Below are 11,981 nucleotides of genomic sequence, written 5' to 3'. Positions count from 1 at the left end.
AAGATTGGATGTCACTTACTCGCTTTTAAGGGAGCACAAACTGCGCTGAGGAAGAGTTTTCTTCTGTGTCTGTGCATGAATGAGGGAAACTGATTTAAATTCTGAAGTTTGATCAGAGCAGAAACATCTTCTCTGTCTCCTCTGATCCCTCAGCAGGCTTTGAAGTGCAAGTAGCATTGTGTCAGAGAGATCTCTCCATTTGTTTTCCTCTGAAGTCTCCAGGCCCCCCTGCGATGCATTCACTGAATTTACAAGGTGTGTAATTTACCCTGCGTTGGTTTTCTAATCTTTTGAGTTGCTGAGATCAAACATGTGCTTCTTCTTAAGACCAGCTTGTTTGATTCACATGCTCTCTTTTGTTTCTGATAACAACTGATCACAGCTCTGTGTAAGTATCTCTGTAGGGTTGTAAAATAGTGCCATGAACAGAGCTCCATTTCATTTTTTTATCCAAGTATCTACATACAGGGTTTTTTAATTAAGATAAGTTAAGATGATAAGATGAACCTTTATTACCTACGTACATAATGGAGAGTGTAACCCATTTTATAAAAAGCTATAAAAAGACTCAACATATTGATATAATTAAAATATAAATGCTTCTAAATTTGTGGTTTCTTCCAAACATTTAATAGAATGAATAAATAGAGACAAAATTAAGTATGTTAATGTAAAAAGAAGCAGAATGACTTTCAAATAAATGATATATCAATTAAGGTCATTTTATCTGCTTTCCCAAGAGGAAGGACATATTCAGACCCTTCCTCCTTATATATATATATATATATATATATATATATATATATATATATATGTAGGTAAAGATAAAGATAAATTAAGCCTAAGCAAACATTGCTGAAAAATGGCCACTTTGTAATTTATATAATATATTACTGAGTTATTAAAACTAATGCATTAATGTGTTAGTTGTATTTTACCTATTTGGAATGTACTTACTGCACAACAATGAAATAAAGTGTAATGTACACCATAACAAATACAAATAATGGCATCAAATAGAAATACTCTAATAAAGCACAAGTACCTTCATTTTAACATGTGCACAGTACTTAAGTAAACATACCTAGTAAAATCTCACGACTAATACTTTTTGTATGTTAATTCATCTTTTTTTCACAATCCACTCATTATTTTAATAGTGAACGTTGTGGGCCTCACACTATCACTGCTTAGTATTATGTTCATGTATATTCTTGACTTCAGCCAGTGTAAGGGTATAACAGTCACTTTACTCCATAATCACTCACATAGAGAAACAATGTCAGTCTTGATGGCGCTTCTTCCATTACATTGCTGTTCCCGACAGCGCGTCGGAGGGATGCAGCCAATCCCAGAGCCACATTGAAAGCTGAGGAGAGGGGAGGAGAAAAGGCCCAGGAGGGCAAGCAGGAGCTTTTCCTGCTTCATCTGTTGCAAAGCTGCGGGAGAGGCGGCGGTCAATGCATCCTGCTAGCTGAAACAGAAGAAACTTTGCGTAAACGTACACATTATCAGCAGGGAATCCATCGACAGACGCAAATGAAAAAATCGACGGATTACTCAGTTAGCGGGTTTTTTCGTGTGTAAAACTTCTGGTTACTGGACTATGCGCAAACTTGTAGCCACTGTAGAACCTACACGTCTTTTGAAAGCTGGCCTTTTTACAGTCACATTTACATTTTGAGAAGTGGACGTTTCAATGAGCCTTTTTATGCGACTATTACGGGCTGCAGACTGAAAAAAGACGCACCATTATAATCGCTTGGAGTCGAGGGGGAATTTGGAGACTGCAGACATGGGACCATTTGTCATCTGCGCGTTTCTGCTGTTAAAAGTAAGCAACTGTTTTTTTAACTAGCACACTTATTTCCACTGCTAAAAAAAAAGAAGCCTTTATAATCTGCTGATTTGCTATTTCACACTTTTCATAATAACATGTAGCAACCATTGTGAGCTTCAACCAGCGAGCTCAGTCTTAAACTATTGTTCCCAAAGGAAATATGTTTTACACCGACACGGCCCCTGTTGGTGAATATGTATGTTGTCATTCTGTTGTTGGAAAGTTACTGTGGATTTACTGAGAATGGACAGATTTAACCCTCATCCTGTTCTTTTAAAGTATCTAATGACCGAATAAAATTGAACCACTGCTTTTTTGGTGTGCTATATTTGTGCTTGTCTTGCCTACCTAGTTATCTCAGACTGACTCACAAGACAACCTTTAAGGTATTTATTAAAGACTCATTGAGACAGTGATCATACACCTTGGAACATCAGACAAGAACAAAGAATAGGAGCACACAATTATCTTGGATATTATGAAGTATTTTAAAACAAATTATAGTTTCAGTGCTGTTTAATAGCATATTATTAAACCAGGATCAGTGTGAAAAGAAGGCCTCCACAGTTGCAGACAATAATTTGACACTCATCTACCTCAGAAAGCCCATGGGGCTTGTAGTCATGCCTGTACATGCTCCTCAGAGTCAAAGCACTTTTGTTAGATCAAAGTATTAAGATAAAACTTCAGCTTGTAAAAAGATGTGTATCTCCTTCATATTACTAGGATTTGATATCAAAAGGTTGTCTTTTTAAAATCTCTAAGATCCGTTTTCTCAAACAAACAGGGACTTAAAGTGTGTTTCTTAAGCACACTGTCAAGTATTTGTGCTGCAAATAATTATCCTATTACTCACGGGATGATGTGTTGCAGAAGTTGGTCGTATCTTACAGTATGTGACAAAGACCTCATGATTTACTACTTTTCTACTAATTTTGCCTTTAATTTATTGCACATGTTGCCATATTTGTTGCGTACAACAATTCCTGGTGAAAATGTGGCCTAGCTTTCAGTATAGCTGGCGTCTGGATATCCGGAGCAAAGCAATTATCACAATTTTCAGTTAGTGGTGTGTGTGTGTGTGTGTGTGTGTGTGTGTGTGTGTGTGTGTGTGTGTGTGTGTGTGTGTGTGTGTGTGTGTGTGTGTGTGTGTGTGTGTATATAAGTGGTGGGCAGTTTAGTTTGTTACCACAGTCATTTGAATTTCCATAGTGTAGTTAAACAGTGTTCTGTGGGGGGCAGACATCAGGATCATTAAGAAATTTGAACCTCCTCTCAATTCCTTGGTGTACATTTGAAATCACTACATCAAAGGTTAACCAATCCCTGTGTGGCGTCTTGTTTGATTTAGGATTATAGTTTTTGGTGAATTTTTATGCCTGAAAAAATAGAAACCCATGTCCTTTAATTTGTCCCTCATGTACATAATGACAGTAATCAGTGCAGATGGGATGAGCAGCTATGACAACTTTCCCTCAGCCCTGTCTCTGCTGGAAGACCTCTGCCTGTTGCCCTCAGAGGCAGAATGTGAAGGCTCATGGGGTCATTGTCTTCACACGCAGAGAGCATCCTTTTATGTGTTTATTTTCACGCGGATTAGATTATCTGTGGAAATTCCAGCCTGCGCTTCAAAAGTAGCCTCACTTCAAAAGGGCACAGAAAATGTTTCAGTCACAGAGAAGACTGAAATGGTGTGTGTGTGTGTGTGTGTGTGTGTGTGTGTGTGTGTGTGTGTGTGTGATCCGCGATGACTGAGTTACTCCGGCAGCCGTGGAGTTGAGAGCCCCATTGAAAGCTGTGCACCTCGGTGGTCCGTCTGTTCTCACTGGGGAATCCCTTCAGATGGCAGCTTCTTACCTTAATGAAAAAATAAACTGCAGCCCCCTTCCCTTTCGACTTTCTGCCCCCAAAGAAACCGATAAGACTGAACACTCCTTGAAGCATGTAAATTAATCTTAGGTAGGATGTTGTTGATTTAAGTAGTACTAAAGTAGCAGTTTTATAAAGTTTGATCCTCTGAAGGATTGCACACTCAATGTTTTCTCATGCCATGCATTAAATTGCCCACATATAGCACTATTTGTTACACTAAAGACTTAGTCATACCTCTACTGAGTAAATGACTATGCCCACTCGTCTCTCATGGGCCAATTTGATTGTACTCAGGGCAAAAGTGGGTGTAGTGCTAATTGCCAGTACCATCCCTCCAGGCAGGCTTACAGAACCCCAGCCCTGACTCACACCGAGGCTCTGTGAAATGACAGAAATTCAAGCAGGGAGGTAAAAATAAAACAGAGCCACTGTCACTAAATATTTATCAAAGTATAGATCCAGGGCTAAAAGGTTAGCTGGTGTTAGCAGAGCAGTGGGGCTCCCTCTGGCACACGAAGAGGACCAAAGAGTGTTACAGGAAGCCTTCATGCTAGTTATTACGGTCCAGGTTTGGTCACAGTCCGCCAACTCCAAACATCCTATGGTTCTTGCCTGCTGGATCCTACCACCCTGACGCCCGGCTAATACCTCTGATCTGGGTTCTGTGGCTGCTGCTCAGATATCATCAGGCTCCACTGTGAGTGCCGCAGTAAAACTGGCTGTTGTTCTTGGAACGCGGCAAGCCTGGTTTCAAAGCTGTTTCGACTGGAATGATTTCAAAACCTGTTTTTACTTATCCCAATAATTATAAAGGTGTGCCTTGGAAATATTTGTTTACATAAATTGTTAACAAACCGTTTGAGATCCTCTGAGATAACTTAGACTAAAGTGAACTATCTAAACACTCAGTCCTTTACCTCACTGAGCCTCTCAGTCTGTCTGGAGAGGACTCTCCCTCCACTTCTTTTATCCGTTAGCGCGGCAGAAGCTAACAACAATCCCCGCCGGTATCTCTCTCGCTCTCTCTCTGCGTGTGAGCTGCGGGCGCCTGATAAGCCAACATCCCCCACTTTCATCGTACAGGGCAAATGGAAACTGTAACTGGGGCAAAAAGGGTGTTATCTTTACTTAATTATGAATGTTGTTACATCAGGGTTGAAAATTCGTTTTTTTGTATAATATTTCCATTTAATCTTGTGGACGTGCAGATTCCCTGTCCTCCATCAGGGGGTGCTGCAGCACCCTCAGCACCCCTACTTCCCACGGCCCTGGGCATAGCACGTCGTTTCTGTGTGTGTGTGTGTGTGTGTGTGTGTGTGTGTGTGTGTGTGTGTGTGTGTGTGTGTGTGTGCGCGTGTGTGTGTGTGTGTGTGTGCGTGTGTGTGTGTGTGTGTGTGTGTGTGTGTGTGTGTGTGTGTGTGTGTGTGTGTGTGTGTGTGTGTGTGTGTGTGTGTGTGTGTGCGTGTGTTTCTGGTGAGCTTTTTGTTGGAGGCTATGCAGGTTCACACATGTTGACTGTGTTTGTTGGCAGACATCAGAGACAAAGAGAAGTCAGTGGGTTGTTTAGCTGTTACTCTTCCCCTTTGCAAGAGGTTAGTTGTTAGACATCTGTTTGCTCTTGTCGGCCCCCAGGCAGCGTGGGCCAATCTCCTTCAAATGTGTGCATGTTTAAGATGCCGTCGTTCAGAGCCTGGAGAAGGGGAGTTAGTGAAATACTGACCTCCAAAAACACACCTGGGACTTCAAAGGCCCCCCCCCTACCCAAACAGACACTTGCATGCTGGGCAGCCTTGGTTAACTGACACCCTCGCCTGAGGCTGGGACTGTCTCTTTCAAATACCCCACCACCCCCCTTTCTGGTGTCAATAAATACACACACATTCACTGTATTCACACACACAACTACACATTGTCATTTGCTGTGATTTGGAATGAGTGGGAGGGCGGAAGAGCTCTTTAATTCTTACTTCCTCCTTTTCTCAGTGTTTTCCTTCGCCACTTCATGTCTTTTTCTTTCCACTGGTCTAAAGCCATCTGATTAAAGCCAGCCTCTGCTGACAGGCACCAGCCCTGCTGCAGAGGCCCATAGGAATGTCTGATCTATCCCTCATGTCATAACCCAAGCTGGGCTCTCCATTACCCACTTGCAGATAAGGATTCAGAGCACTTTAAGGGTGAAAACTGAGGCAGATAGATAGATAAAAAGAGGGCCATTTCGGTTTTCTGTTCTTCATTCGCACAGGGGCAGGAAGTGTGAATGTGATTTTCTTCCCACATGTTTCAAAGGCAGAAAACTCCACAAAACCTCCACTTTGGTTTTCCTGTTTAGCAACTACTTAAGTTAAATAACAACCCTGTGACTGCTGATTCTGAATCGCCTCAGACATAAGATGGTATTTGTTTAGTTACACAGTGGTATTTCTATTTATTTACTGTAGGTTACTCTCGGAGATGCCTGTACCAGCGGCCAGTTCACTGAATCGGGGCAGTGTTGCAGTCTGTGTCCTGCTGGCTCCCAAGTGCTGGAAAAGTGTGGGAAAGAGGATACCAAGTGCACGTCATGCCCAAAGGGTAAGCAATTATAATCTAATGTTACTGCACCAGTGGCATATGTTTTACCTGCCTCTTCATTATCTCTGTCATCTATGTAAAAGCTCTGAAGATTTAAATAGCAACACGTCTAATCATTGCCACTGATATTTGTGAGAGAAAACCTGTTTACCCACACTGACACTGATTTTGTTATCTGTTTCCCAGGAACGTTTTTTTCATCGAATGGCCTCAGCCCCTGCATTCCCTGTGCAAAGTGCCCGTCTGGTATTCCCACGCATGCCTCTTGTTCTGGCACTCAAGACACACAATGTAAATGTGGCATCGGCTACTTCTTTTTGAGTCAACACGGCCTGTGTGCACTTTGCTCTAAATGCACTCGAGCTGGCGAGGGTGTTACGAGGGAGTGTGGCCTGCAGGGAGACACGCAATGCCAGATCTGTGCCCCGGGAACTTTTTCAGAGGAGCGTATTAGCACCAAACCCTGCAATACCTGCACCCAGTGCTCCAACATTGAGGTGGAGATCCGATCCTGCATGCCCAACTCCGACACACTGTGCATGGGTGAGTTGTAAGGAAGAGTTGGATTATTAAATGCAAGTCTCGAGACATTCCATATTTGTCTTAATGAGAATAAATCCATAGAAAAGACACTTAACAATAAATTGAACCTATTAACTAATAAGCTTTCTCTGTGTAGCCCGAGCCAAAGCCATAACATCCATTGTTTTCAGATAACTACACAGGCACAGTCTCTCATTTTGAATTAATCCTATAGTCTCTCTATCAAATAGGCAGCTGAAAATATATTTCAAACTGAATTTAATCCTGTTTTCTAAAATATATTGCAGTTACTGATGTTTTAGTTATTTACTTAAGCTTACATTTTTGAAAGATGGAATAACACAATAAAGTTTTTGGTCTTTAAATAGGATTTTCTTGTAGTAGTGCTAGCCTCATTCACTATTTTACAAGTCAAGCCCCAAGGTCCCCGTCGGCGGGTACTTTTCTTTTTTTTTCACGACACTGTGTCTCAGGGGATCTTAATATTTAAGAACCTATTAACGTGTTATACCAGATTAACAGGAATAATCTCAGCTAACTGACGATACAAACCATTTTTACCAAAACAAAACACAAGTCTCATAAGAAGCATCTAAATGACCCCTGAGCGAAAAATGCTAACACATTTTGGCACAGAACTCAAGATAACAGAACTCAAGATAAAAGTACCCTTATTACTTATCATAGCTGCACATACAAAATATGCGATTAAAGATGAGGTTCCACAGATTATTTAGGTATATATATCATCACTGAGTGATCCGAACTCTTGACAGGGGAAGCAAACACAGACATCACAACACGTACCTTTACGGAGCTTTTACGGGAGATCGTGTCACCATAGCTGTCAATCTGATCAAAAAACGCGGCTGAATCGGTTAATCCATAGGTTGATAATGTTTCTGGGTAATAACTTTTTTTATTTATAATCCATAATTCCATTTGTATGTAAAAATCGGAGAGTAAAAATTAGCTGCTAATAGTAGCCACCAGAGTTATCGCAGCTTCCGGTCTTGGCTATGCGGTAGTCTCACACACACACATTACCAAATAAGGAGTATGTGGGAGTTCCCCTCGATTCCATTGGCTCTGACGGTTAGAAAGAGATGTCACATGTCAAAATCTAGCAAGGGGGGCCAGAGATATGAAAAATCCACCCAAATGACCCCAGAAGTGTTTGTTTTTTTGTGCTAAATCTCTCTAAAAAGGTCAAATTGAACTTGTTTTGCATCAATCTTGATACAGGGTACTTATTATATGTTTTAGATTGGATTCGTAAAGCTTTTAGTCTACCATCCCGTCATTCAAGGGTGGTCTTTATAAGTAATTGACATTTTTGGGACGGACACAATAATTTACATTTTTTTACTGTGTTCAATCTGAATTTACTTTAAAATAAAAACATCTATATTGATTCTGACACTTCTACATCCAACTCACAGGTGTAACCTTGCTTTGAGAAAAAAGATGATTAATTTAAACCTTTTAGAAGGGAAGATATGGTCATTTATTCTGGGGATGTCATTTTCGAGCCTGAGACCTGAAAAACAGGCTCTGGGCTTAACAGGTTAAAAAGTTTGGAAACATCCCAAATTCAAAATGGTACGTTTTTAAGGTTAGATGTATTGTTGAGAAAGTATTAAAGTTTCATACATCATCTGTTCATGTAAACAAAGTGTCATTAGACATGTTGTTGCTATGGGTATGAGTAAATTATATATAATTTTTCTGCAATTATTTTTAAAGTTACAAACTAGAGGGGATGATTAAGGCTTGTAGGAGATGTAAAAAATATGCTTATCCCTTTAAGATACTGCAGGGGAAGGCAGCCATAGTAAAAGAGGAAAAGATAAAAGAAAACGCTAGAGGAATGAGGACAGGGAGTGGGAGGATCTGTGAGAGTACACGGACATGTGTTGAACATCTGCATCCACACCTCGCTTGAACACTCTGAGCTGAGAAACATGAGAAGTGGGAAAAGAGAACACTTAAGCGCTGTAATCCGTTTGGTATGAGCTTGACAGGTCTTTAGGTTAACTGCCCTCGAGAACTTGAAGGCCGAGGGAGGCTGCTGACCCTGAGAACTACTCTGCTTGCTCCCAAATGGCTACACTCGCTCTCCAGGAGTAAGGTCATCTGTACACTCACTGGGTCCATATGTCATGGCCCTTTGACCCCCGAGAGTTCAGCACAGTACCGTGTAGTGTTTGATCCTAAAATAGGCAGACCACAGGAGGAATAGGGAGGCTGGAAACAGGGGCAATGAAAGGTTTCAAAACCCCAGGGGATCAAACGTCTGAAGCTATCATTACATCAGGTGTACAGGCTTCTGTGGAATTATTTCAGGGCCTAATTTATGCAGCCCAAATGTGTTTCTGATGTGCATATGTGCGGATTCGAAGTTACTGCTGCTGACACGTTGCTCCTTTTCTCAATCCCAACAGATAAGAAGCTGCACATTCTGTCTCGTCCTGCTCTGGATGGGTCTGATGCCCCTCGCGAGGAGGAGGAGACAAGTTCTGCCACTGGAACGCCAAATCTTTCCCCGAAGGACGAGGGAAGTAGCAACAACATCCTGGCCTACATGTCTGTTCTGGCTGCCGTGGTGCTGGGTCTGATTGTTTACGTTGCTTATAAATGGTGAGTTTACTGGTCATTGGATTTAATAAGAATTTAAGGCCGTAAGATACACATTTGTAACCGTGGGAAGTTTAACTGACGTTGTTTTCTTCTGCTCTTCTCAGTTGGAGATCCTGTAAACAGAAGAGGGCTCTCTCTAAGGCCCGTGCGGCTGAGTTGGGAGCATCTCCAGAGGGAGAAAAGCTCCAAAGTGACAGCGGTGTTTTTCTGGACTCTCACAGCATACAGGACAACCAGCCCAGCAAAGGTGTGGTATAGACACAGTCCTTGTTGTTAAATCTTCAAGTGATGAGGGACTTTTTAAAATCGAAAGGGCACCTTTAAGTTCTCAATGTTCCTAACAAAAATAATGACATGAAAGCTTTCTAATTTCATGCCTGTGAAATGTTTAGTTTGGCATTTCTTAGAAAAAGTAACATTAGACCTACATGTACACAGCGGGCTCATTTTGTTTGTGTTTTCCCAGGTACCAAGAGGGACAGCAAGCAGGACAACCGTCTGTACATTAACCTGCCCCCCCACAGACAGGAAGAGGTGGAGCGCCTCCTACAGGAGAGAGAGGGGCGGGGGTGGAGACAGCTGGGCGCCGCGCTGGGTTATGAGCCTGAACAGCTGGACCTGTTTGGGCGTGGAGAGGCCCCCGCCCACACGCTCCTCTCTAACTGGGCCCAGAAAGAAGGCTCCTCTCTGGGACTGCTGTTCTCTGCTCTGGCCCGCATTGAGAGGTCTGATGTGGTCACAGCTCTTAACTCCCCCATGCAAGGTGTTTCTGTGGTGTGACGCCCCCTCGAACAGACATAACACTAAAAGACTCAAGTGAAGAACTTTCATTGAAATGACAAGCAAGGCACTCTGATATCAACACCTCTGTCACTCATGGTCCTATTTGCTTTGTTGGACACTTATAAGAGAACACAAAACATTCTTTTATCCCTTTTCTTGGCCCCAGTTTATGTGACCGATTGATTTTGTATGAATCCAACTTCAAGTCATAATCTTCTGCAAAGTTCTATCATCGCTGCAGAACAAATACCAACTTTTCTATTGAAAATGAAAACTGACCATATAGTATGTTACAACCTCTCATTGCAGCTACTGAGTGAAAAAGATGCTCAATTCTGGTCAAGCCTAAATGCCTTGCTCAATGCAAAACATTTTTTACTTTTGTATTAAAACTATAATGACTGACACAACAATAAGTATATTTGTAATGTTGTTTACATGAACACAAATCCTGGTATTCGGTTAGAGGCAGGAAACAGAAGAATGTGTTTACACGTGTTGCAGAAGTGTGATTATTCGAAAAACCGCTGTTTACACATTATTTGGGCAGTAATCAGACTTATCCTCTTCCCCATATAAAAAAAGATCAGCCTTCCATGTTCTTCTGTAAACAAATACAGCTTAGATCGTGTTGTTTGTAGTCTCGAGCCAACCTTGTTTCATGAATCCAACTTCAGAAACTTCTTTGGTATTGCAGATGATTTTTTTCTCCAGGAGACCTTTCAACGACACTGCTCTCCGACACGATGTGACTTTCCCTAATAAGGATCATAGAAAACTCCAATAAGCAATAAGGGGTTTACTTGACCAACGCAACGGACCAATCTTCCCGATGACGCCTGCAGTTGCTAAGAAGATTGTCTAATGTGTCGATAGTAACTACGCACTAAGTGTTTTTTAAGTTTGTCGCCTTGTTCTTTTACTCTTCCTTTTCTGCTGCAGTCACTACGTTGCCTTGGTATTTACTGTATATACATTGGGAATATTAATAAGCACCAGTGATGTTTCAAATATCATCAGAAGACACGAAAATGAAGCATTCTGTGTTAGCTCTTCCTAATAATCACATAATGCTTGTAAATATCTTAAACACTGATTCGTTTTGGTATGTCATGGCTTAAAGTGAAATCCTTTCTGAACTGTGAAGACTGAAAACAGCGAATGGAGAGGAATATATTCTCCTGATATTCATCAAACACAGCTCCATTTACATCATCTTGATTTCGTATAATAGAAACGGAGAAAAGTATCCAAAGACATTGTTGTCATCATTGTTTATGTCCAATTTTCCATCTTGCTTTTGTATTTATTCCATCACCATTTCAAATATAAAACTATTGAGAACCATAGGTATGTACAAGTAAAACTAAGTGATGGTTTGAAATTGTTCTAATGCCAGCCATGTTTGGTTTTGTGTATATATTTCCTAATTGTATGCCTCAATGTGTTTTTGTAAGAGTTTTATTCATTTAATAAATAACTTTGATAAGTTGGGGCTCTTTTGTTTTAACAGAAGGATCATATGTGCACAGTAGTTTGTATTCTGTAGACCTGTGATTCTCCCTCGAAACCTACTTCTGTTTGTGGTGAGATTGTGAGACATTGAGTCATCTTTAATTCCTGAACACTACGTTTAAAAGAGTGTCTGAACTCTTAAAAAACACCAACATGTGATGGATAAGTCACAATAGTTGAAATAGCTATAAATGATGGATACGAAGTTAAAACAATT

The 11,981-nt window shown here is 41.1% G+C and overlaps 1 protein-coding gene across 1 annotated transcript; it reads left to right on the top strand.

The window, feature by feature from the left end:
- Window positions 1-1,396: 1,396 nt before the first annotated feature.
- On the top strand, window positions 1,397-11,738 carry nradd (neurotrophin receptor associated death domain). Its single transcript, XM_079693683.1, has 6 exons — window positions 1,397-1,834; window positions 6,151-6,283; window positions 6,470-6,826; window positions 9,271-9,466; window positions 9,571-9,713; window positions 9,933-11,738. The coding sequence occupies exons 1-6, from the start codon at window positions 1,796-1,798 to the stop codon at window positions 10,244-10,246; spliced, it is 1,182 nt and encodes a 393-aa protein (XP_079549809.1). The 5' UTR covers window positions 1,397-1,795; the 3' UTR covers window positions 10,247-11,738.
- Window positions 11,739-11,981: the final 243 nt, after the last annotated feature.

This window comes from Notothenia rossii (assembly GCF_949606895.1).
Source record: "Notothenia rossii genome assembly, chromosome: 7".
NCBI lineage: Eukaryota > Metazoa > Chordata > Actinopteri > Perciformes > Nototheniidae > Notothenia > Notothenia rossii.
Note: the sequence above shows the minus strand (reverse complement) of the source record. Positions and strands in the feature narration are given on the sequence as shown.

What these genes read in the sequence shown, in the direction of transcription:
- nradd (XM_079693683.1), top strand. Translation starts at nt 1,796, where the DNA reads ATGGGACCATTTGTCATCTGCGCGTTTCTGCTGTTAAAA. An exon ending in GTGCACGTCATGCCCAAAGG is followed by an intron (nt 6,284 to 6,469) that starts GTAAGCAATTAT and finishes TCTGTTTCCCAG; the next exon opens with GAACGTTTTTTTCATCGAAT. An exon ending in GGACAACCAGCCCAGCAAAG is followed by an intron (nt 9,714 to 9,932) that starts GTGTGGTATAGA and finishes GTGTTTTCCCAG; the next exon opens with GTACCAAGAGGGACAGCAAG.